This window comes from Haemaphysalis longicornis, unplaced genomic scaffold (genome assembly GCF_048455015.1).
Source record: "Haemaphysalis longicornis isolate Haplotype H1 unplaced genomic scaffold, Haemaphysalis longicornis Haplotype H1 scaffold_10, whole genome shotgun sequence".
Taxonomy (NCBI): Eukaryota; Metazoa; Arthropoda; class Arachnida; order Ixodida; family Ixodidae; genus Haemaphysalis; species Haemaphysalis longicornis.
In genome coordinates this window covers 57,497,233-57,524,621 of record NW_027526204.1, presented here as the reverse complement: position 1 = coordinate 57,524,621, position 27,389 = coordinate 57,497,233, and the positions used below count along the sequence as shown (strand labels likewise).

At 48.2% G+C, this 27,389-nt stretch overlaps 1 protein-coding gene across 1 annotated transcript; it reads right to left on the bottom strand.

Moving 5' to 3' along the window:
- Nucleotides 1-1,748: 1,748 nt before the first annotated feature.
- Nucleotides 1,749-27,071, bottom strand: LOC144158583 (uncharacterized). Its single transcript, XM_077689567.1, has 2 exons — nucleotides 26,711-27,071; nucleotides 1,749-3,526 (listed from the first exon to the last, which is right to left on the bottom strand). Exons 1-2 carry the CDS (start codon nucleotides 27,028-27,030, stop codon nucleotides 1,927-1,929), a joined length of 1,920 nt encoding a protein of 639 aa, XP_077545693.1. The 5' UTR covers nucleotides 27,031-27,071; the 3' UTR covers nucleotides 1,749-1,926.
- Between the last annotated feature and the right edge of the window lie 318 nt (nucleotides 27,072-27,389).

The following is a 27,389-nucleotide window of genomic DNA, read 5'->3' as shown; positions in this document are numbered from 1 at the left end:
AACAAATATAAATGCACACTTTTAATTTCACGATAAAAAAAACAAAAGAGAAGCAGTGTAGACAAAAAGAAATGTCGTTAAAGCATTCGCTTCTGACAAACGCAACGCACTCGTGCGCGGCGAGAAGAGGGGCTTCCCCAACAGCTCGCAACCGGCTTGGTTTGCTTAGGTCTGTTCGGTGTTGGGAACTTTCAGTTAGCATCGCGGTAGATATTTTACCACCGCTATCTCTACAACTGCGAATTACAATCCATAACACAATTTTTCACCGCACGAACACGCATTTGCTCCATGCGGAAGTTCTTTTCCGCGATCAGATTGATTTCGTAGAGCGGCGATGCGATAATTGCTGCCGTGGTCTGGGCCGGTTCGGGCCGCAAGCAGTGCCGTGCGGGCAGGCGCGCCGGCGTGTTTACAGGCACGGCCGACGCGCGCGCCGATCGTTTCCGAGTGCTGAAAACGCTTCAAGATTGCCTGCTATATCCATTTTTGGCGGACGACGCGCGGAATTAACAAATTTAGCACGGCTTTTGTCGTAGTTGATCGGGCGGATCGGGAAACGATCGAGCCGCTGCTGACGGGCAGTCTCGCTGATTGCGAGAGCGATGCTAAGAACGCAAGCGCGTCTTGGGGACAGCTTTGGGGCGCCCGCTATTTGAGAACCTTCGTCTCTTCCGAACGCCAGGTGATTTTGTTGTTTTTTTTTGCCTCCGCTGATGCGCCGCCACTTGGGTCCGAATTGAATTGTGCGATTTTGAGCACTGCGGCTGCGGAAACTGCGATTAGCGTGCCCGAACTGGCCAAGCTCAGTTTACGTTAACCATGGTTAGCGACGTAACCGCAGTTTCGCCTGTCGTGTAACGCAGCAAACTGCGGTTTTGTCTAACCGCGCTTTTCCTTAACCCTGGTTAACTGGGCCCGTGTAACTAGCTCTCCATCCCCAGGCAACAGGCTCTGCAGTGACCACTTTACTGACAACTGTTTTGACAGAACGGGCGCACGAACCCGCGGCAACAGCCTGACGTCGTGACCACGTTGTTTTTTTTTCTAGTATAAATCCCTAGCATAAGTTTCTAGCATAAATCCCGTTAGAGCTGCTTCGTCTCCTCTCAAACCAAGACCCAAGTGGCATTTTCGTTCTCCTTTGCAATTAAATTCTGCTTCATATTAACGTCTCATATCTCGGTATAGCATAAGTTGCGATCTGTACGCGATGTGTACAGCCAAAAAGCCATAAAGTGAGAACAAAATGCCAAAATGCGCCAGTGGGGACGCTTATCAGCGGGTGAGAAGCGTAGCAGACGCCTGACTTCCGGGACGAGCCGTTGAACTTCCGGTGGCCGTGCGCGCGCCCGGCCGCGACAGCGGCGAAGCGCCATCCAGCAACTAAGTGGAGATCAGTGGTCCACACTGCGGGGAATACTCGGTCATGTATCACACACTTTGTACTAGCACCCAGATTCCCGCCATACCTCACGTAACTTCCGCAAAGTGGGAGGAGTGGCTGGCCGACTCAACCACTCAAGGTCTGCGACAGCTGACCGAACGGGCAGAGTTGGCCCTCAGCTCAATACCAGGAGCCCTGGACTAGGGGCACCTTCTTTAAATAAAGTTTTATCTCTCTCTCCTCGTATCTTTATACTGTGCGCATATCTACTTCTAAGCGGCAACAGCTAACAGAGATCACAGGTCATCGTCGTTCTCGCGAATAACTCCTAATTTGAAACATCACTTTTATTTGAACCAGATCAACGCACAAAAATCATAAAAAGGCACTCTGTCAAAAATCACGCCAGAAAATCTGAGGACGTCCACATTTGCCAAAGCAAAAGCCTGCGGAGTTCTTTCAGTGATTTTGTTCAAGGTGTACTTTGAAGAATGACTGTAGTCTCAGAATTGGTATAGGCCAAATATTTCACGCGCACATTACCGCTTTGTGCGACAGAAACAAAAATCCTTAGCATAGCTTGAGCACGTAGACGTGTCAGAGAACCAACTGACACGGGTCAGAGCCGTGACATTTGTAACGCTGTCCCCACGCACTTGGACAGTGCCTTCGAACACTGCGCCGCCAGGAGAAAGCTTGACAGTCACCCAGTAGTGGTTCACATTACCTTCTCGCTCAGCAGTCGTTTGCTGAAGCGTCGTGACGTCAAGAACATCAAGCAGCGTATACTGCGAGCATTCGGGCGTCTTCCGAAGCTCGTCGTTGATAATTAACACCATGTAGTCGGCCATGGATAGGGCGAGTGTTTCCGACACGTAGTCGTCGACCTGGATGCTGCACGTGCACCAGGCGCGCGAGATGGAGGCGTCAGCACACGTCCTCGTGTCGGGCACCTCGTGCAGTAGGCTCAATCCGTACGTCGTGTTGGGCCGCTCCAGGCGCGGGTATTCGAGCAGTTCGACGAGCGTGGCATGGATGTCGAAGGGGGTGGTGAGGCGCCGCTGGTTGACTCGAAGACTGCGTGCTGCTTCCGGGTGCGCCCCCAGGAACCACGCTGGGAATGCGAGGAAGGCAAAGGGTTGCCGGTCTTCTAACTTGCCCAAATATGTCTCCCTGATGTCCCCGAACCGAATGCCGTGGTCACTGAGGAACACGAGTAACGTCCGACTGAGCACGCCGGACTCGCGAAGCGACTGCAGCAGGTGGTGGACAGGGGCATCAGCGTAGCCGGCATTGTTTAGATTGTTGTGAGTGATGTCATTGACCCAGGCGAAAGCGAAGAAAGGTCGCTGTCCTATCGTCTGTAAGAACCTTCTGAGATAGTCAAGGAGCTCTTCGAAGGGCATCGTAGGTCCCAAGCATGGAACGCCGAACGAACCTAGCCTAGAATATTGTTCCATGGCCTGAATCACCGGTCGCAGATAGTAGTCCGCTGGTGCACGCCTGAAGCCACGGCCCTCGTAGGCGAACAGCCCGAAGGAACTGCTTTCTTCGAGGTGCATCGTTGTGTAACCGCGCTTGCCATACTTACTCGCGATGAAGCGACTTATTAGGGGATCATAGAACCCATCCGGTGCAGCTTCGGTGACTTCAGAGTTCGTGAGACCCATGAGAAGTGGATACAGGTTCGGAAGTGTGTTCAGACCAACTTTGTTATATCCATGCAGTTCAAAAGCACGGAGCTCTTCACGCATTAAGCGCGCTGTGTACGGAAATTGTCTGTGCAAGTTTAAATTCGAAACCGAATCAACGCCGAGTATTAAGACACTTAGGTTATGGGGTGTTTGCCGTATCTTCTTTCGAAGTCCTTCCTCGCTGCGCTTTTTAACGATAGGATTGAGGAGGAATTGCTCGTGGAAAGACGACTTTGGATATTGTTTTGATGCGCACTTGACGAGCAGAAACTCTTTCGATAGGGGCTTCCCGAATGAGAGTCGTCGATTGCGCCCTTTCATGTACGCTTTATCAGGCTCCTCCAACGATTTATTCCGGTATATCTCCCGGTATCTGCACGTCAAATCACTGGGATGCACGCTGTGAGCCACGAGATTTTCCTTAATGATGACGGGGTGGCCATTCCTGTGGGGGGAAGCACAAAACATAGAAAGGTTAGCAGCATGCGATCAACTGTGGTTCATAAAATGATCTTGCACATTTGGTATGACGAACGTGTCGGCGCCATGCGAAGGTGGGCAGGTGCGGGGATTCCCTAAAAAGTTGAATGTTACGCCGTAACGCATTCATCAATAAAACATTAAATACCAGGTTCGATACGATCCCTTATCCATACTAGGTTTCGAGCCTTCCTTCCGTAAGGGCGTTGGTAATGGAGAGATATAAAAAAAATTACGCCCACCTCCCCTCGCGTGAACCCTGGTGTGATGCGACACTGCATGGGGGTTCAGTTTGGGTTTCAGTTTGGGGGGGGGGGGGGGGGGCATGCCGCCGAAGCGCGGCATGCCGCTTATATTCACAGCGCCCGAAGAAGAGGAGAGCGCGGAGAGAAAGATTACTGCACATGCGCACCGCGCGCGCACCGCCGCCCACCGGCGAAGTAAGAGCACATCACGCCACGCGCTGCGCTGCGCGTGCCCACCTGCAGCTGTTTGGGAGAGAGCGTTCGCTTTCGGAGAGAGGAGAGGAGGAGAGACACAGCTGTGCGGACGCCGACTACGCCGGACAGACGCAAGAGTGGCATAGCCCAGAGCATGAGATGCTCTCAGTGTCGCATCTAAAATATTATATCCGATTCCACCCTGCAAATGTGGGTGTTAACAAATCTGTCCAGTAATCGCCACTACGTAACATCGGCCAATCTTTTTTTTTTATCTCGCTACAATACACACTTACGGGCACACTCAAAATTGCGGGCACATTACTGGATAATTTCAAATAGATAAACGCAGGCGTTTTCTTTACTCGTTGGCTGGTCATGATAGGCGTGGCATAGCAAGCCGAACGAGAAGGGCTTTTTGTTTCGCTTTGCCGATACATCCACCTTCAAATCAACGACAACAGAAACAGAGGTGGTGCATTCGAAACGCACCACTTTCCAACGGACCTCCGGGAACACCTAAGGATTTATGAAGTGTTCCAAATGCGAAAGCAATAATGTCGAGTTGTGCGGGTGAGACGCTTTGCTTCCGCCCAGCGTTCTGGAAGGGATTCGCCGTGTGGCTGCTTGACTCGAGTTGCTTGGCTATCAGTCCATTCCTTAAACTTTCGATTGGCTTCTGTTCCCCCTTTACCAGTTCTGGGGTGCCCCTCAAAGACACTTTTTCCCCCTCTGCTAGTGCTCGCATTCCCCTTGCCTGCATCCCAAACAATGGGAGCCAGCCTTGGGACGCTCGACTGTCGATTTCCAGACCGTCATTATCTCCAGCGCCGAACAGGTTGCAAATACTCCCCGCCCCCTTCGTTCAGCAATAGATAAAGAATTTTTCTTTCTCTATTTAAAATTATTTTAGGGTCATGCACTTCAGGGGATCGGGCTGTCGGCGTTTAATGCCGTCGTCATCTCACGTAGTCACGGTACTATAACACCGGAACACTCTTTTTGCAACGTCTCGCGCTAGGAAGTAACGCGTAGCAAACAAAGACACCGGGACACTGTTTTTACCGCCTCGTGCTGGAACATTTCACTCATGTGAGCAAAGACACTCGTTTGCCAACGCCTTGCGCTAGAACGCTTCGTGCTTCAGAGACACGACACTTTTCCAGGTTAGCATGCTGCAGCGTGTGACACGAGAACTGACGGCAAATCTGTCTCTCATTTAATTGCTTAAATCCAGTTCCACGCAAGAGTTGGCGCCACCGCCTCAGCAACCGCGCGATTGCTCCTCCCACAGGCGCTTCTCCAGCGCCAAATCAGCTCTGGCCACGTGACAAGAGAGAGACTTACAATCTTTGAATACAGTTACACACTGCATGCTTCGCCGCACCCCAGGTTTCACGTTACAGGAGATGTCTCGATATTTTCGTCCCTCTTTCTACGACTCGCTGAGCTGCCACAAGCTCCATTCCGCTACTGCGGAGTTACAGAGCGTGCTATAGGATGACTCGCGCTTCGATAACACGCAGCGGTTCGGCGATATTGATGCAACGGCATTGAAAAATGCATAAAAATCTAACTTGACGCAGTTTCGCTTCAAAATGTATTGCTAGTTTCTTTTCCACGCAGAAAAACACAAGGAATGTTAAAGTGTACTGCCCTTGTGTTACATGCTTATCCTCTCCGTGTAGCGTTCTTCCACGTGTTTGTTCATTACGTAATAAGCGTCACAATTTCGTGCAAGCTCGGATGCAATTCTGCATGCATGATTGCTATTGTGACGGTAATTCTCGGAGCTTTTAAAGACGATAGTCTTCCTTGGGCTACTTAAACCCAGAAATTTTGGTCTGTCTGTATGTCTGTCTGCCCGTCTGTCTGTCTGTGACTCGATTCAGCCACCCGGCCAAAGCAAAACAATGCCTGCGCAATAGTCTTATATAGTCACAGCTAAATCTACCCGTCTGTGTCCGGTGTAATGTTCATACTTGTCAACATTGTTGAAGAAGAACAAGACATTACGCAAATATGAGACAGCAAATCAATACAGAAGTGATATTTGCAGTGTTCTTTATAAAAAAATCAAACATGCTTGACTTTTGCGAAATTAAATACTTCATCAACTGCAGAAAAAGAATTCCCTCCGCCGTCGCCTGCTGTCACCCTCGCCACTTTAGCTTCTGGCGCGATTTTAAGAAATCAACCGGCAACAGTTACGCAAGGTTCCACTAGATAGGTTCCACGTTCTGCTTGCAACGCACGTGGAGTAGGGAAACGCGGTTCTATAAACGTTGAAGTAAGGCACCTCGATTAACGCGCGTCTTCGCCGTACGGCAGCGTTCGCATCGAAACACCCGGTTTGGAGTGGTGGAACGCGGGAAATTTAAAATGAATTAAGCAAACCTTTGGCGTCTTTACCTTGGGTGGAGCGTGACGCAAGAGGAACAACATGAGAGGTGAGCGAGAAAGCGAAGGGAGGCCTTTACTTTGCAAAAGCCTATAAAGACTATCGTCTTTTGACGGCATTTGCAACGAAAGGAGCAGATACGCGGCCATTTTTGTTACCGGCCTACGGTCGAAAATCCGTGGTTACGAAATGATGCAAATACGAAGGGTTGTAAAATGAAACAGCACTGGGGGTGGGGTCCTCACCTTAACACATTTACAGCGGAACTGTTGCACACTATTTTCAAGGAGGTAGATGCGTCTGTAGAACCAGCGTGCACACGTGGAAACCTGGTAGCCTTGATACAGATAAAGGGAGACTCACACGAAGTGTCAAAGCTGAGATAACTACGAAAATAACTACCTTTTTATATGAAGATATCTCGCAGCGAATTTCAGCAGTAATAATACGCACAGTTTCAGTAGCAGTAATAGGTTGTTTGTTAATAGAAGGAACCCTGATGACCTTGCGAATTTCAAAAGGTACAGGAATAGAACAAATCGACGTCTCCGTAGAGTAAACAAGCCTATTTTAGTAGCGTATTCAAAGAATCGGGTAAAAGCCACCCAGAGGGACTCTGGCGCAAGTTAAACACCGTTCTGAACCGCAATAACTCCATAAATGACGTAAATGAAATCTTAGATAATTTTACGGTCATTTCATGCTTAGAAATTGCTGAAGCGATTAACACGTATTTTATAAATCCTATAAATAGCTCACACAACAAGTCTGTTTCTGAATATTTAACTGTGACGAATAAAAATACACTTTTCCGAGTCCTGAACAACGCCGCACAAAATACACACACTTTTCGCATCTCTAAACGACAGCAATGCGTGGCATATTGATGGTCTTAGGATTAAGCCAATAAAATTTGTTCAAGATTGTCTTTTAGCTGCCCTGAAACATATCTTTAACCCCCCTTCGAGCTCTGGTATGTTCACAGAAAAGATTAAACGAGCCAAAGTAATAGTTATACACAAATCTGACAACAAAAATAATTTTTTGATTTACAGACTGATTTCCATGCTCCCAACAAGCGTCAGAAAAGGTCATATCTTCAAGATTGATATCTTTCTGCGAAAAGCATTCCATCTTATCCCCACGTCAGTCTGGCTTCCGTAAGGGAATATCTACAGAGCTTTCCCTATCAACCAAAAAAATAATATTATTAAATCCTTTGAAAGCAAGAAACAAGTTATGGGCATTTTTGTCGACTTCTCAAAGGTATTCGACTCAATAAATAACCGCACCCTCTCAGAAAAATTCAAGTATTATGGATTTCGTGGTGTTGCACTGGAACTTCCGAATTAGTATATAACTAACTGAAAAGAGTTTGTCGAAATAGCTATTTTAGTCCCTAGTTTCACAAATTTGACAAATCGAGTCCCTCAAGGGAGCATACTTGGACCAATATTATTTAATTTATGCATTAACGATAATGTAAGCATAATAGATCAAACTTCCTCCATAATTTACGCCGATGACATAAGCCTATTTGTACAATCTGATAACCCCAAAGAACTGTGTTTTAGTGCAAATGCTACGCTAGAAAAGCTAAACCGCTGGAGTGCTGTTTATTCCTTGCAAATCAACAGTATGGAAACAAAAGCTGTTGTATTTAGGCCATATCAGAGACATATTGAGTACAATTTTATCCTGCATGTTGGTAATATTAGGATTGAAGAAGTTTTGGATGTCAAAACTCAAGGCATTATTTTTAACTGGCTTTTACTGTGGAATACACAGGTAAAGCGGGTACTCAGCAGTCTGGCAAAGATTTCTGGTATTCTGTGCAAATTTCGTCATTTTTTGCGAATAACAATAAAACTAATTGTTTATAACTCGCTGTTCTCAACCAATATCAGTTACTGTGGTTTGGTTTTGGGCACAACATCAAAGAATATTAATATAGACAACATATTCTCTATTCAAAAGAAAGCACTTCGAAATGTTGCAAACGTTTCCTACGATATGTCATTACGCGATTATTGTAATTCCCTTAATAGCGTCCCCGCCCACAATTGTACAGTTTTATTTTGCTGGCTAGTTATAAAAGGAAGTAAAAGGTAATATTACCGCATTTCTGTCACTATGGAACCTGAGAAAGGTTCTTAATACAGGATGTACATTTCTAAATGAAGCCACTTGGTCGGTTCCTTATTTCATTTCATAAATTGCTGTTCTTGAATTGTGCAAAAACATTGTGGTTAAAAGCGCAGTGACAGGTAAATACATGTATATGCTCAAATGTTGTTGTGTTTTTGCTCGGTTTTCATTTCCAATTAACGGCTTTATTTCACTGAGTCGTACACTGCTGTCACATTATTTCTCGTTGAACATGATACGGTTCGTATTTCGTACATTATTGTGTTTTTTATGTTTCAATATTTTGGGGGCTACTTCGTTCTTTTTCTTTTTTGCATTCTTGATTTCTTCCTTTCTCTCCTAAATTGTGTCACTGCAGTGATTTATGAGAAATGTTTAAGTTAGCAGTGTTTTTACTGTGTTTTTTCTGCATTCCTGTAGTTGATATTTTCTAATATTGCTGTTTTTATAACGTTGCACAATTTGTTCCTCTACTGTACAATGTGTATTTCATTTCATTAACAGCTGCACTCTGCCCAGCTCACTGCCTTGTAAGGGCGGATGGGACAGTCAAGCTGATATAGCATCAGCTTCTTGTTTCCTCTCCCTGCATTTTTGCTATGTAAAAAAATGCCAAATATACTCAATTTGAATTTGTGTAAAACCGATTTTGAATCAATTTTAATAATACTGCGCACGCAGATCCTCAGAACGGACGCCCTTTTGACATCGGCATCCGCATTACGTCGTCTGCTACTCGTCTGCATCGTTTGAATTCACCCACGTGGCTCTACAAAGAGTGAAACCAGAGATTCTTCAAGCCGTTACCTGAAATTGGCGGCGGCGGCATTCTGAACGCGGCAGCATCGGCCAGGGCTGGGCTAGAGCGGCGGAGGCCACCGATGTAGCGCTGGCGTGAGTCGGGAGAAAGAAAGCGAAGAGGAGCGTCTGTCGAGGGATGAGACAGCGGAACCTACCCATTCTGATGTGCTAGCTTGGGTCTACACCACCGCGCGACACAAGCGCAGACGCTGAAAGAATTCGGCATGTGAGCTTACTGATTCCCAATTAAACCGATTTAAACAAGTTAGTTTAGTAAGTTTGAGAATTGCGAGAAAGCTGAGGGGCTTTTATAATCGCTATTTATCGGAACCAGTTGCTCCTTTCGCCTTTTGTAACACCTCTTAAAACACAGCGGAATTGGTAATCGCCAATTTATAAAAACGGAGTCCCATTCGTGGCAAGCAGTGCGCTAAAGGTGGCGTTTCTCTAGCAGTTAGATGTTTGTACGTGGTGTCTACGTTGTGTTTTTCCCGCTCTGAAAGCCAATCATTCACGTATCTTTGCCGTACGACCACTTAATTACGTTTGGTCCGGGTCACCTAGGACGTGCTTTCGAACAAGTTAATCAAGCTGTGCGAGCGAAGCGCGCAATGGACGCGAAGCTGCCCCAAAACAGGCCCAAAACAACCGTCGCTAAAGCAGACGACAAAGCCGTCCCGCCGACGCACCCGCCGGTGTGTAGCAGGCACCCGCGAGTGGAGAACGCTGGGTAACCATTCGCCGCGGCATCTACACTGTGCTCTGTGAGTAAAAAGAGCCCTGCCCCTCCCCAGCCGCGTTGGGAGTTTCTTGTCGCCCACGCCACGAAGGAACAGTTGACTATTACAGGCAGAAGGCTTTGTTTTAAATTATGCCCCTGAAAAACTACTTTGACTTAACAATATCAAAAAGCGCTCGCGCCGCACTTTCGTAGCAGTGCTCCCAATTCAAGAGTAACGAAAGGTTACAGTTAGAGTTCCTCTATATAGCTCACGCAGGGAGCTAAGAGTTGCGGGACCCCTTTCCACGCGCCGCCGTGACGACGTCATTCCGGTTGTCCATGCCGCGAAGAGAAGCCCCCCCTACGGCTGCGCCGCAGCCGCTGACGCGGGCGGCCCCGCGCCCCACCCAGGAACAGCAGCAGCACCAGCGTGAGTGACATTGCAGAAATTCAGCGTAGCTGCCGTAATATTAGAGTGAACTAGAATACTTGGGTAGTGGAAAAAGCGGCGGCTGCTCCCCATGGCGCCCTTGAAGCCAAACGTGTTAACCGCCGCGCGTGGCGCTGGTGTGCCCCGCCCGAGGAGATCCCGAAGAGGCGCGCGTTGATCGACGTGCCGCTATGCTGCTGTTCGGCGATTTACGCTGTGTTTTGATGCTGCAAATGGTTATTTTTTGTGTGTAATTACAAGAGTAGCCTTGCAGGCACTGCACTGATCCTTAAGTCTTCTTGATTCTGTCATTTATTGGTAATACGGACAGGGTGTTATGCGTGCGACGGTCTCAAATTGCAGAAGGACCATGACTCATGCAGTTTGAAAGGATTGTGCAGTATTGTGGGGTGGGACTGCACCCCTAATAAATTTATGTGATTGCTAGAAATATTTTATATTTGCGATTTGTTTTACCCTGCTTTTCTTTGTTGAGTTCCTAACTGTTCATAATTATCTTACGTCTGCAAGACGTGGGCAGTACATTTCATGAACTTGTGCATTTCTAAAGCGCTAATTATTTTATGTTAATGGGTAACCAGCGTTCTAATGAACTGCGCACTTTTAAAATGATCGCGCGATAAAGTGTGTCATGTGGTGCTGCTCTTAGAACTACGTACGGTTGCGAATGTTGATGCTTTTCGCTGGCAAGTTTTTAAAACGTATCGTGTGTGTTGCGTAAATTAGTGCACTGCAAGGGCCCGGGCCAGGTAGCACGCATTTCTCGGGCCCGGGCCAGGCTCGGGCTTGAACAAAAATATTTTGGGACGTGCTTGCCCGAGCGCATGATGCAGTGTCTTCGTGATGGTTGATTCCAAAAAGTTTCCGCATTGATCATTTTGCTTAAATGAAAAACAACAAAATCAAAGTGCGAGGTCACTGCGGCGCCGTTAAAAATATCTTTCGCTGATACTATACTAAAAAAATATTTTCTATGTCAGGATATATATATATATATATATATATATATATATATCTTTCTTTCTTTCTTTCTTTCCATCTTTCTATCTTTCTATCTTTCTTTCTTTCTTTCTTTCTTTCCAAATTCTTAATCTGTTTCAATGATCTACCACATCCTCCCCTTTGCTTTCCGAGGTTTTCTCGACTGCCAACCCTTATTTCTGTGTTATTTTCAACGAGCCCCTCATTTCCTATTCTGATTCGCTACATGCATAGCGAGGGCCTCTGTTCTGGCAGTCTTGTTGCCAAAGGGAGCTTAAGAGGGTTCAAAGCTGGTCGACCACTCTGGACATGTCGTAGACACTCGAGTCACGACCCGGGGGTTAAAAAGAAGGTCCCCTTCACCCCGATTAGTCCGAATGGCGCTGGCTACCACCCCCAAGCACAGGAAACAAACATACCTAACATAAATACCCCAGAAAGTGAATGGGAAAATCGCCCCGCCGGTAGCGTAGTGGTTATCGCACCAGACCGGTATTCTGGAGGTCGTGGGTTCGGATCCCACCTGGCGGGCATTTTTTCTTCACTTTCTTTCTTTCTTTCCAAATTCTTAATCTGTTTCAATGATCTACCACATCCTCCCCTTTGCTTTCCGAGGTTTTCTCGACTGCCAACCCTTATTTCTGTGTTATTTTCAACGAGCCCCTCATTTCCTATTCTGATTCGCTACATGCATAGCGAGGGCCTCTGTTCTGGCAGTCTTGTTGCCAAAGGGAGCTTAAGAGGGTTCAAAGCTGGTCGACCACTCTGGACATGTCGTAGACACTCGAGTCACGACCCGGGGGTTAAAAAGAAGGTCCCCTTCACCCCGATTAGTCCGAATGGCGCTGGCTACCACCCCCAAGCACAGGAAACAAACATACCTAACATAAATACCCCAGAAAGTGAATGGGAAAATCGCCCCGCCGGTAGCGTAGTGGTTATCGCACCAGACCGGTATTCTGGAGGTCGTGGGTTCGGATCCCACCTGGCGGGCATTTTTTCTTCACTTTCTTTCTTTCTTTCCAAATTCTTAATCTGTTTCAATGATCTACCACATCCTCCCCTTTGCTTTCCGAGGTTTTCTCGACTGCCAACCCTTATTTCTGTGTTATATATATATATATATATATATATATATATATATATATATATATATATATATATATATTTATATATATATGAGAAGAAAAACTTTGAACAAGGTAAAAGCACGATTGTGGCCTACGTTTCAGCAAAGAGAACTTGCTTTCCTAAGGGCCCTGAGGAAAGCAAGTTCTCTTTGCTGAAACGTAGGCCACAATCGTGCTTTTACCTCGTTCGAAGTTTTTCTTCTCTTATATATATATATATATATATGAATCAAAGAAACGTGACATGCACACGTCATTCGGCCCTATTAAATATTTCGAAAAAAAAAGCCGAATAGCACTGGCAATGACGACTGCAACCTTGATATATATATATATATATATATAGATATATATTTATATATATATATATATATATATATATATATATATATATATATATATATATATATATAGAGAGAGAGAGAGAGAGAGAGAGAGAGAGAGAGCGAATCAGAAAATGGGAAATGAGGGGCTCTGTGAACTAAGACAGAAAATAAGGGTTGGCAGTCAACAAAACCTCGGAAAGCACAGGGGAGGTTGTGTTGGGTCATAGAAACAGATGAAGAATTTTTTGAGTCAGAAAGAAAGTGGTGAAAAAACGCCCGCCGGGTTGGGATCCGAACCCACGACCTCCAGAATACCGGTCTGGTGCGAAAGTGGTGAAAAAATGCCCGCCGGGTGGGATCCGAACCCACGACCTCCAGAATACTGGTCTGGTGCTTCATCTGTTTCTATGACCCACCACAACCTCCCCTTTGCTTTCCGAGGTTTTCTTGACTGCCAATCCTTATTTTCTATATATATATATATATATATATATATATATATATATATATATATATATATATATTTATATATATATATATATATAAAGAAACATAAATGCGATATATATGTATATATACTCGCTCTAGGTTGAAAAGGCCGATTTTTTTCGGGCTCATACTCTGTCGGACGCGGGCTGATATAAGCAGTCTAGCGGGCTCAGGCTTATTTAAATTTGTGTGTGTGTGTGTGTGTGCAGGCACACTTGCACGCACACACACACGCAGGCACGGACGTACACGCACGCACGTGCGAACAGACACGCGCGAACACATATACACGCACGCGCGCATGCACGAACACACATACACGCACGCATGCACGCACGGACGCACGCACGCGCGTGCACACGCACGCGCAATAAAATTATGTTTATTTAATAAATGAAATGATCACGCAATAAAATTATGCCGTGTGACGGTGCTTTTCCGAGAATTGCGGTTGCGAATCCTGTATTTGCGCTCTTTTCGTTGACTTAACTGAACTTTTAAGACATCTGTCATGTGTGCTGCATGGGTCAAATTTGAAAAAAAGAAAACGGGAAACGCTTGCGTACGCACGACGCAGTTTCCTCGGTATGCAGATCTTGATAGAAAAATCAGCAAGAAAATAAAGAAAAAAATCAGAAGTGACGTATGCTGGCCAGCCTAAAGCACGCCACTCTTTCCTCAGTTGACACAATACGATAGCGAAATAATCAAACAACGAAGACAAAAATATCGGCATGATAACGAGCTCAATCGCTAAATTACGGCGCGGTCTGCTCGGTTGGCTAAATGGGATGAACAAATGAGCAAACAGTAAATACACGACGTAGCTAGCTTTTCCATAAAAACCCTGGTACATTAATACATTATCAACTGTTTTTACACGAAAAAAGAACTGTAGCCCCTCGGAGAATGCCCCAACACACGCCTACCCGCTGCTACCCGAGGCAAAAAAGCGCTCGATGATGATGATGATAATGATGCTTAGTGGCTTCCCCTTTGTAACGGGGTGGCGTTGCACAGCGGCCTTAGTCGCAATGCCACTGTACAATCACCTCGGGCGGGGCACGCGAGCGCCACCGCACGGGGTTGACACGAAGTGCCTAACTTGGCGGCGCCCGTTTTTTTCCACTACCCAAGTATTCTAGTTCACTCTAGTAGAAACTCCGCTAGGGGACCGAGGGATGCTCACGCAATCCACGTCGGCTCCGGCAAAACCTCTTCCCAGACCGTGCCTACTGCCTTCAACCGCGTTCAGTGGCACACCATCGAGTCCCCGACGTGAGTTTTCGCCCGGCACCAATTTTTCGTTATTTCAACCTCAGTTCTTTAAATCATCGGCGCCTGAAGGTTCCACCCCAGTGTTCCGAAAGCTAGGCCTACTAGGCCTAGCTCGGCCCCGACGTGCTCGCCGCATCAACCGGCGCGGTCTCTCCACCACGGAAGCCCGTCGGAGGCGTCGCCATGGAGAATCTCGTTGAGGGGGTGGATGTGGACCCCGAAGAGTTCAATCACCCTGACTGGACGGACGTCCACCGCCGCCAACGTTCACTACAAACAAGCCATCGCCAGGCTGACCTTCCTCCGGCCACCAAGCCTAATGCCGGCAAGGAGCAGCCTTCGCCCTTACGTCATCGACGCCCTGAAGCGAGGGCGCCTCCACTAATCCCTCTGACCTCCGAGGATGTCTAGATCGTTCACAGACCGCGCGGTGGTCTCGATGTCTCCGCGCTACCACCCGCTACGATTGCCGACGTAGTGCTGACTCAGGCCAATCTTCCCTCAGCCACGCGGACCAAATACGACCGCACAGGATCGCCAATTATTTCCTGGTGAGCACACCCTCCGAAGAACACGCAAAAACATATGCGGCGATAACCTCCCTTCAAACCAAGAACCAGGCTTTCCATGTCTCGGCCCATGTGGCCGCTAAGTCCAACACGGTCACCGGAGTGATATTTAACATCCCAGAGGACGACACCAAAGAGCAAGTCTACAAGAGTATTTGCGAGTTCAACCCTGATCTTCCAATTTTGGACGCTAAAAGACTGAACACGTCGAACATGCCCAGATACTTTTCCACGGAACAAGGGTACCTTTCTAGATACGATATCGCTCAACGACGTACCGTTGTTGCCCATTTCGACGAAAAACCGAAGCCTGCCCCCTGTGCTCGTCTTAAGGCCACAGGCCGGATGTCTGCCCCCGGAACAAGTTGCCGCCCCGTTGCCCCCGGTGCGGCCAAGGTAACCCCACGGAGCAACACCCATATCACGCGCAATGCATCGTGTGTGGTGGCGCCCATCTCACCGGCTCAACGGACTGCCCCAGGAGATATCAACCCAAGCGCCAAACCCCCAGCTACGCCCAGTTCGCATCGCAGCACCTTTCCCAGTCCGCTACTACCCCACCTGGCCATGGAAAAGAGGACCCCAGACGTCACCCTCCCCGGCCCTGTTCCTCCAGACAAACCGAGCGTGGACCGGACCTGTCCGATCGATCCCTAGCCGGGGCTGCAACCTGGCCACCCCTGCAGAGCGCAGCAGGGACGACCCACCAAGCCAGCAATCTCTTGACCCCCCAGGTGAGCTGCTTAGCGCCGTCCACCCACTGCTCCGGGCCATTCTCCTCTTCCCCGTCGGTCGCATACGCGGATGTCCTCAAGGAGCTTGCGGCCATCAAAGCCGCAATAGTCTCCCTCAAAAAATAAAATGAAGCTCTCCGCCAGGAGAATCACATGCTCAAAACACATGCTTCCCCCTCGCGTGATAACCCCTCCCCTCCTCCCCCTTCTCCCGTTAAACGGAAGGCAGTCTCTGATGCCCCATCCGCCCTCGAGGCCGTTCACCAACATGACGCTGCATTGAAAGACCAGATCGCTCAAGTCGAGAGAAAATGTACTCAAGCCCTTGCCGCGCAACAGGCTGAATACATCTGCCTCCACCAGAACCTCCTCGCCAATATAGGCCCTATTCAAGGCAACATTGAGTCATGGCGCGCGGAAATGCAGTCAACCGTCCGCGAACTATTCGCCGCAGTAAACGCTCTTACTCCCTCTCGGACACCTCTCCCGGGTTGCGACGCACTCACCGACGAAATGTAAAACGGATACTCTCCGGGTCTGGCAGTGGAACTGTAGGGGGTATCGTAACAAGCGATGCGCCTTACAGACCTTCTTACAGGCCCAAGAAACTCCCCCCATTGTAATCACTCTTCAGGAAGCAGTTACAAAAGTCTCGCTTGCCGGCTACAAGGCCTATCAAGGAACGCGCGATCTAACCACTGCCGTTTTGGTGCATCGCAACGTCTCGGCAGAACGTATACAATTTGACAGCTTCGCGATCCCTCACGATTTAGTGGTGGTATACCCTCCGCAACGTGGTGACATCAAACTGTACGTACTAAACTTTTATAGCTCTCCCAGATCAGTCAACCACTCATTCGACCAATTACTCTCCTTAGCAAAACGCGAGGCCGGTCCCCATGCACTCCTTGTCACGGGGGATTTCAATGCGCCACATACCGCCTGGGGGTATCATCACAGCACCTGCAAAGGACAGCGCCTCTGGATCACATACAGACACTCCGCTTTGTGATTGAATCGGATTCGCAGACCCCAACGCGTGTGGGTAACAGCGTTCAGAGGGACTCCTCCCCGGACCTCACGCTCACGTTAAACGCTCCTCAGACAGCCTGGGCCAACCTGACTCACACACTAGGCAGCGATCATTTCATAATTCAAACCACGCTGTCCTTAAGCAAACATTCTCATACTCGTCTCCGCAGGACCCACTTACCATACTGGGACAAATTCCGAGAGGTGCGCCGTGGTCATGACGACCCACAAATCTCACCGCTAGGTCTCGAGCGCTGAGTCCAGCAAATGGTAGCTGATATCCGAAAAACCAGTATTCCCCTTGATCCATGCATACCGGCGCAAACGGTCGACCCACACCTACAGCATCTTTGGGCAGCGTACTGCGGCATACAGCGCCGATGGCGGAAGAAAAACATAATAGGAAACTTCGGCTTAGGGTAACTCGTCTCGAAGCGGAAATTCTCAGATACTCGGCTGAGGTTACCCGTGAACGATGGTTTGAGATCTGTGACGGCATTAAAGGCACCTTAGGAATGAAACGCACCTGGTTCCTCTTAAGGCACCTTCTAGATCAGACAGACTCTAAGACGGAACAACGCAACCTCCTCACGGTTATATTACAGAAATTCTCGGGGGACAACGAACAGCTCCTGCGCACATTGAGCACGCATTACATCCCCACCGGTCCCTCAATTCCACTCGCGTCATACCGCGGCTCGCCTAACGAAACACTGGACGCACCCATCTCGGAAGCAGAAGCGAGAAGCGCCCTCCTACTGATTCGGCCAGGATCCGCACCAGGTGCAGATGTCGTGACCAACAAACTTCTTTGCAACCTAGACGACCCTTCTATTACGGCTCTAACTGCTAACTTTAATTATTACTGGACTCAAGGCACCCTTCCCCTAGCATGGAAACATGCCTCCATAACATTAATTCCTAAGCCAGGCAAACCTCTTACTATCGAACACCTTCGACCCATATCTCTCACTTCGTGTTTGGGCAAGGTGCTAGAAGATGTAATCCTTAACAGACTAACCGCTCACATCAGAGCACGGAGGCCTTTCCCACCACAGTCCTAGGGTTTCGACCTAAACTGTCCACCCAGGATGTCCTCCTCCAGCTACACCAAGAGATAATTTCCAACCACGTAAACGCGACGCAGCGGCGATCCTTGCTTTGACAAAAGCATTCGACAGAGTCTCCCATAGTGCAATCCTCAGAGGCCTACAGTCTATCCACCCAGGAGAGCGCACTTACAACTACGTACGCGATTTTCTCACCGCACGCACTGCCGCACTCCAGATAGGTGAGCTCCATTCTGATCGCATCCGACTTCCTTCCATAGGTACACCCCAGGGTTCAGTATTGTCCCCTCTTTAGTTCAATTTGGTAATCTTGAACATCCCCAAAAAGTTAGGTTCGGTACCTGGCCTCCGATACAGTCTATATGCCGACGACATTACGTTGTGGGTACCAGGAGGTAGCGATGCTCAGATAGAAACCATCCTTCAACAGGGTGCCCATATCGTGGAGACAGAAGCGCAACTCGCTGGGTTATCCTGTTCTCCAGAAAAATCTGCCCTGCTCATTCTCCCTGCCCGGTCTTGTTGTGATTCGCCGAACATACAAGTTTCCCTCGGCAACTGGACAATCCCAGAGGTGCAAACCCTTAAGGTGCTAGGCATAATTATACAACGCAATCGAGGTAACGCTAAATTCCTATCCCTACTTACCTCTAAAGTAAATCAAACTATTGGCCTTATTCGACGAATCGCTAGCCGTAACCACGGGCTCAAGGAGAGAGAACGAATCCGTCTAGTTCAGGCTTTCATCATCAGTCGGATCACGTACTCTCTCCCCTACCTTAAGCTTACCACCTCCGACATAGACAAAATTGACTGCCTCATCCGAAAGGCATACAAGGCAGCATTACAAATCCCTCTCTACTCGTCCACTGCCAGACTCGCCTCGTTTTGAGTATACAATACTGCAAACGAGCTACTAGAGACCCATCGTATTAGTCAGTTACGCCGCCTCTCTACCACTTACACAGGGCGGCACATTCTTCACCGCTTACGAATTGGCATCCCGGCAATGGCAGAGAAGGAAGCTTCGTTGCCTCGAGACATCCGAGACTTCCTCTGCATATGTCCACTCCCGCGCAACATGCACCCAGTGCATCACGCGGAGCGCAGGTGCCAGCGCGCCCGTGCCCTTTCAGATATAGACCCCATCTCCCCCACCACCATGTATGTAGACGCCGCGGAGTACGGACACGCGGAAGGATTTGCTCTCGCAGTGGTGACTCACCCCAACTCTCCCCCAGTCACTTCCCTTACCGTACGGACACCTTACCCCACAACGGCGAAAGAGGCGGCAATAGCCCTGGCCCTTATCACTAGGCCACAACCACACAGTATAATCACTGATTCGAAGACGGCTTCATTCGCGGTAGCATTTCGACTACGGCACTCAAAACTATCCTCCAAAATCCCCCTCATCAACCAGACGACATCGTCAGGACTGCGGCCCACACTGGGGTGGGAGGCAACGGGGCGGCCCACAAAACAGCACGATATCTCACCAGCCGTGCTGGGCTCGCTCCTGCTCCCTACCATGGTGCTCGGTCGGCCCGCGATCGACTGCTCTCGTACCAAGAGGTCACGGAGCATTACCGATTGTCCCGCCGCCGCTACACCCTGCCCACACATCCCTCACCAACGATCAGGAGCGCCTATGGCGACTCCTTCAGACAAACTCCCTCGCCCGTCGGTCCCTCCTCCACAAGATCTATCCCTCTGAGTTCCCTTCACCCAACTGTCGCCTCTGTTACTCCTTGGACACTCTAACCCACGCCATGTGGGCCTGCCCTCTTAACCCACTCCCCCCATCTCCATCGTCGAGCAGTGGGAGGACGCGCTGGGCAGCTCGCAACCGGGGGTGCAGCTACTTCTGGTTGACAATGCTGCCACCGTCGCCGCCAGCCTTCGGCCGGCAGCCACCACTCGTTCTTAGCCAACTTCTTTGGAAAATAAAGTGATTTCTCTCTCTCTATAGTAGTATGGTGTCTGGAAGGGGAAGTGTGACGGGCGGAAGCGAGAGGCTGCACAGATCAGCGATTACAGCTCCTAGGTGGCGCCACAATGGGGGAGGGGAGCTAGCGCTAGCGCTGATACGTTTCCACCAAAAGTACGGAGTGCCGGTGGTTGGCATTATGTTTCTTCCGAAATCGCCCTTGATAGGCGGAAATTTGATTTGTGTCCGTAAATATGCTACGCAAAAATTGTGCAAGCAGTTCCTCAATTGAAGAAACGACGAAAAGAACGATGTAATTTGGAACTGGCGCTGACACATGTTGCGTGCAGACGGCTTCGTTGCTACGCTGGTTCTTTCGCGTCTTTCGGCACCTAAGCAGACGAGCTCCTTTCATTGTCCAGAGCTAGAACGGCTGTCTGTTCGATGCAGTCATTCACTAACAATGCTGCGCCTAGATATTTGATATTTTCGCCTAGATAACGAGACGAATGGCATTTACGTGGAACAGGCTACAAAACACACTTGTCTTTTGAAGACATTTGCACTTAATTGGGAAGATACCTCAGTAACCTCCGATTTGCTGATGATGTTGCCTTGCTAAGGTAACTCGGGGGACGAATTGCAAAGCATACTTATTGCACTGGACAAAGAGATTAGAACTGTGATACTGAAAATTAATATGCAGAAAACCAAAGTAATGATTAATACCCTCGGGACAGTACAGCAGTTTGAGATAGAGGGTGAGGCAGTGGAAGTGGTAAACGAATATATCTACCTAGGCCAAGCTGCGACCCCAGATCCCAACCACGAGGCAGAGATATTTAGAGGGATAAGAATGGGGTGGAGTGCATACGGCAGACATTCTCAGATAATGAATAGCGGCCTACCATTGTCCCTGAAGAAAGTGTATGACAGCTGCATCTTACTGGTACTCACCTACGGAGCTAAAACTTGGAGGCTCACTAAGAGGGTTCAACTTAAATTGCGGACGACTCATCGAGCAATGGAACGGAAGATGGTACGTGTAACATTGAGGGACAAGAAGATAGTGATGTGGGTCAGGGAACAATCGTGTGTTAAGGACATATTAGTAGAAATTAAGAAGAAATCGACGTGGGCAGGGCATGTAATGCGAAGGAAAGATAACCGTTGGTCATTAAAGGTAACAGAGTGGAGCCCTAGAGAAGGCAAGGGAGGCAGAGGGCGGCGGAAAGTTACATGGGCAGAGGAGATCAGGAAGTTTGCGGGGATAAATTGGTGACAGTTAGCACAGGTTCGGGGTAACTGGATAATAATGGGTGAGGCCTTTGCCCTGCAGGGGACGTAGATAGGCTGGTGATAATGATGTTGAGAAGATACGCGGCCAATATTTTTTGCCGGCCTCTGATGTATCGAAAGAGACAGCAGTCGGCATCACCAGCAAGCTCTTAGCTGACGCGAGCAGCCTCTACAAAAGTGGCGAGTCCGCGAATTTATGAAGCAACATGTCAGAACTGTGAAAAGGGTGCATCAGTGAGCGAGAACAACCGCATGTAGGCGCATTTAAGTAATTCCCGCTCATGAATCGCGCCCCAGTGCGACTCGGGACATAGTACTTCGCGCGCAAAGTGCACTTCACAAAAGCTCGAATTGTTTGATATTGCTGTAGTAGCAGAGATATAATTGCAGAAGGTAGCAGAATGTAGCAATGTGGTAGCAAAGACTTGATTACAGAAGTCGCAAGGAAGAAACAGTGCGGCCACCAAAAAATTGGCCGCGTTTCTGCTGATTTCGTTGCAAATGGCGACGAAAGACGATATTCGTCTGGAGGCTTTGCGAAGTTAACGCCTGCTTCATCTTTCCTGCTGACCTTTCATGCTGTTCCTCTCCCGTCTCGCTTCTCCCTGAATATACACGCTAAAGGTTTGCTCATGTCAAGTTACATTCACTGCGTTCCACTGGTGCATGCCGGGAGCCTCAATGCCGGCGCCGCCGTACAACGTAGACACGCGTGAATCGAGGCACCCTACTCTAACGTGTATACATTTGAACCTGGATGTAACAAACCTCTATGTGACGAATTCCTGAATTTAACAATGTTTTTAATTTCCCCACTTCCACTTCCATTGAAGCCAAGTGTTTACGACCTCTATGCAACAAAGGAGTTGCGACGGGTAACCTTGAAGTAACGGATTGGCTACGCTGATTAGTTAGTGTTTCTTGCACTTTTTCTGGAAAATCCGCAGGCGAAATGCACTAATTTGGCGAATTTCGCCCGCTCCGGAATCTCCAGTGCGTTTCCACGTGTGAGTGCGGTGCCGGTCACGTGCTTGGCCTGCCTGTCGGCGTCTTCACTGATATGTGTGGCGTCGGTTCATCGGTGATCAGTTCTGCTGGCAGAAAGCGAAAAGTTTTGCCTTTCCAATACAGGCTCATAATTTGAATTGCCGTCTCCTCCGGCGAGAAAGAAGAATGGTGCAGGCTCCCAGCTAGATCCCCTTAACAATTTTGAGTGCAAAAAAGAGCATCAATTTCGCGAAAAGGCGTCGTTGCGTCCTAAGTTTGGTTCTTAATTGAAACGCGTTGAGGCACCGAGAATTAGTACCGAAAAGCAAAAGTGATGAAGTTGAGTTTGTGAATACGGAGGCTGTGTACTAGCAGCAGGCGCAAATGACCCAGCGTTTCAGTGTGAAATACGTCCTTGAACAAGGGTGAGTTCAGCATCACTGATGTCTAGCATATTGGTTTCGTTTCTGCTTCATTCACGTGATTAACTCGAAAACCTGCATGTAACAAAAAAATTGAAACTTTTGTCAACTTCGTTATATCCAGGTGTAACGGTGTGCCATTTACAGCGAGCAGTTACCCCCGCCTTGACCAGATGGCGCCAGCGCTGCACTCACCACTACTGGCTTTTTCGAGTTAGACCCCCATGTGTCCGGTAGCAGTTGTTTAGCCACGAAGAAAAGTGATAATTTAATATTGTAGACGCACTCGATGATCATGTTGGCCGACGCGAAGCGGAACAAAACGTTCGTGGAACCACGTCAATGTACGGAACCATGTGAATTCTACGGTGCGGCAACACCAAGCTTGATTCAGTCATTCGCTCTTACGCGCTCAGGTTCGCTCTACAGGACCCATGTGTCGGTCGTATTAAATGTGGAAAAGCAGAGAGTGTATTCAGAGAACTGTATTGACGCCTGCAGTGCGCTCTTTCGCTCGTAGAATGATTCGATGCTTGAGTTGGAATATGCGCCGTGTGTGCTAAGGTGTTCTTGAAAGCACACGATCGTCTCGGGATACAGCTTCTCTCTTTCGAGGTACTCTTGCCACCTGTTTAGCAGGACGTGCTCCAGCTCCTTGCCCCCTTGCCCACGCAGGATGTGAGCGAGATTGGGTGGAGGTTGTCGGTGCTCGGCGGTTTTCCCGGTTTGGGGGTGAGTATCATACTGGCCTTCTTCTATTGTATCGATTGTGTGCTGGTTTTCCAGCATTTGTTGTAGTACGCCGTTAGTTTCCTGATGGATCGATCGTCTAGATTCTTGAGGGCTTTGTTTGTGATGACGTCTCAACCGGGTGCCGATCTGCTGTTGAGGCCACGCAGTACCGTTCTGACCTCCTCTACTTCGATGTCCCCGTGGAGGCGCGCGTTGCATCAGCCCTTGTACAGTCCGTTGTTGTCAGTTGATATCGAGGGGGGTATTTGTCTTGTAAAGCAGAGAAAAAAATGTTATCGATTGCAGCTGCGGCTCGGAACGTATGCTTAGTCTGGGCCCTCAGAGAGCATCACATACCTTCCATAGGCACCTCTCGAGAACCCCAAAATCTGAAATTCGAACGATACATTCCACTGCGCAAGTCGCTGAAGTAACTTGTTCTAACGGTACAGCAGAGTCCGATGCAGAGCGACAACTGAGGTGGCAAAAAGTGAAAATTCGCCCCTTCAACTCTCTGTAATTAGATCCTATGTAGGCTCCCGATTGGCGTCATACATGTTTATCGCAGTCAAACCATTAAGTCATACATAAATAAAACTTATTGCAGAAAACCTGACAAGAATTATTTCACGAATGCACGAGCAAACATTAAAACTGAGGACACATCCAAAATGTCATCTCGCAGAGGCTACCAAACTAATTATGAAATGCATAATATAAAAATACAAAAAATGCTTTTCTCTGTAGCCTAATGTGCCAGATCGGGAAATATTGCTATGTGTTAACAAAGCTTGATCACCCGAATTGAGTGTTTATACACTTCACTGTATACGCGCTAAGTATTATTTTGCGATTTCAGCGCAAGCTCGCATAACGTACGTTGATATATCCACACGTAAATGCGATGTTTCCGTCCGCTGTATGCGGCATATGACAGTTTCAAGTATGTGTTTCCATTGTCGCAAATTAGCACATACCGAGAAGGAAACAACTGATAATGCGTGAGAGGTATTTAAGGCAGAACGCGTCAGCTCGAAGTCAGCTGGTAATAGAACGCGGACCGCTCCAGCTTATTCATCGCACGTTGAAGCATGAAGAAGCGGCAAAAGGATAATATACAACTTCCACACCACTGCAGAATTATTTTGTTCTACAGTGCTTCAAATTCATAATATATATTGTGTCCACATCCAATAATTTTAACGTAGGCCGGAAAGGAAGTTTTTTAAAACAAGTTTCAGAAGGTTAGTACAGTTAAACCTCGATATAACGAGTTTGATAAAAATTTGCAACTTTTCGTTACATGCAGGTTTTCGTTACATGCAAGTTTCGAGTTAAAGCTTACGTGAATGAAGAAGAAACGAAACCGATATGCTAGACATCAGTGACGGTGAACTCACCATTCACGGATTTATTCAACTGTGAAAAACTGCGTGCCTAATGCTTTTTCCACGAGCTTAGTCTCTACACGCATTCCAAAAAAACAAGGTCATTTACACCCTTCTTGACAAACGTTACTTGAGTATCACTATTGCTTTTGACACTTTTCGGTGCCTTAAAGCGTTTCAAGAAACAAACTTCCGCTTAAAGGACGCCTTTTTGTAAACTTGACGCTCTTTTCCGCACTCAAAATTTGCGAGGGGGTGCTCGCATTGGGCGGCAATGTTATTTGTCGCCGATGAGGACGGGATTTAAAAAAGCGAGATTATCTTAGAAAGACGAAACTTTTCGGTTTCTGGCAGCAGAAACCATCACCGACGAACGGACACCACAGATAGCAGAGGAGACGGGCGACACGCCGACTAGCAAGCCTAGCTCCTAACGGACACCGCACTCACACATGGAAACGCACGGTAGTTTGCTGTGCTGGCATAATTCGGTAAATTAGCACACTTCTTCTGCCGAATTTTCAGAAAAAGTGCAAAAAAACAATAGCTGATCAGCGTAGCGAATTCGTAACATCAAGGTTAACCGTCGCAACGCCTTCGCTACATACAGGTCCCAAAAACATTACTTTCAATGGGCCTGGCGATGGGGAATCGAAAACTTCGTTAAATTTAGGAATTCGTTGCATAGAGGTTTGTTGCATCCAGGTTTAACTGTAATACAGGCATAATTGTGCTTTATTACACGATGTTACAGCCCTTAGGTTTTTATTTTGTTACTCTTGAGATAGTTCCTAGAAGAAGAAAAAACTAAAACAACCGGACAGCTATCTGGACCAAACGCGTCAGCAGGAGACTAGCCGACGAACTCCAATCAAAACCGCGCTAAAACAACCTCTACGTGGGATTCTAAGTAACGTCTGAACGTAGGAACTCCTTACATAGTTGGACAACAACCCCCAATTCGTAACAACACTTCCAAACAATGGCCAAATTCGCCCATCGAGACGCGCCGGAGCTGTCCGATGCGCACGGGCACCAGCGATGGCCACGGCGAGAAGTACGTCCGAAAAGCTCAGAAAAGTCGAATGGCGTCACGCCGGCCAACATGGCCGCGCCCAGGGCCATGTTGGCTTACCAGACTTGCGACGCAGCCTACATTGGTGAAACTGGAAACTTTAAGAGGCGACTAAAGGAGCACAAAAACGACGTTGCTAACGGCCGCACCCAGCTAAACACCTTGGCAGAACATCAAAACGTAACCAGTCATGTCATCGCATGGGATTCGGCCAGAATAATTGCCACCGAAAAAATATTATCAACCCACCTACTCCGAGAATCCTTCCACATCCAATCAACCCCGCACGCTCTTAATCGGACACGTGGGCCCGGGCCTGCAACATACGCATGCGCGTTGCACCGCTCCACGCATGTATAAATGCGGCCGAGCTGCTTTTCGCTTCATATGTGAACAAGGAACCCGTACGGGCCCCGAAACGTCATTTGTTTTTTACCCATTGTTTTTACCATTTCGGCGAGTGTAGGTTTAGTACCGGCAACAGCCCGAGAAAGACTATCGTATTTAAAATTAAGGCGATTGCGTCTCATCCTAGATCCGCAATACATTTATGGCAAGCTTAAAGGTAAAATTACAACAGCGGAGCCGTTTAAGTGCACTGGTGGCTTTCAATGGACATCGTGCGTGGGTGTTAAGCGTTATTCGAATGCATTTTCGCCGAGATTACTGCTTACAGTATTTGAAGCAAAGACCCGGGTTGGAGTGAATGAGCACGCGGGTGCGTAATGGAGATGTTCGGGGTTACCTTCCGACAGTGAGAAAATGGGGCTTTCCTCCGCAAGGGTGTTTCCTGGGGCGTCGCTGAAAGTATACCAGGACCGACGGGTCGAAGGGGTCGTACTGAACCATGGTACAGCCGGCGGTTCTGATGCGGTTGCCGATGGGGCTCGGACGAGGCCTAGGAGGGTAGCCACGGCCCGTGGTGAATGGTGACTGTACAGGTGCCCGCTGCCCCGCCGATAAGCTCCCCATTTTATAGCACACGAAGAAGCACAGGGCCACAGTTTGCAGGGCAACCAGCATTGTCAATATGGACCGTAACGAGGATAGTGTAAAAACACCCATGCCACTGTTTCTGCGTCTTCTGTTCCGCCCGTTGCCTCGAACGTTCTGAAAAGATGTAGAAGAAAAGGAATGGCCTGATATTATACTGGTCACTGTAGTTCTCGAAATATGCAGTAGAACAACGCTATAGTAACCCCATCGGGAAAGAACGAAGCACTTACTGTAGCAGGGAGCTTGTTTTAAAGGGAACCACTGCGAACACTAATTGTGGAACCTCACAATGCTAGTAGTCGATCATTTCGTAGTGGAGGCGGTGACTGCAGGCCCATCCACGCACTCGAACCCGATTGTTGGTTGGTTGGTTGGATCCTTAGGTATGGCGCATACCCACGCGGGGGATTGCCAAGAAGCTGCCTGTA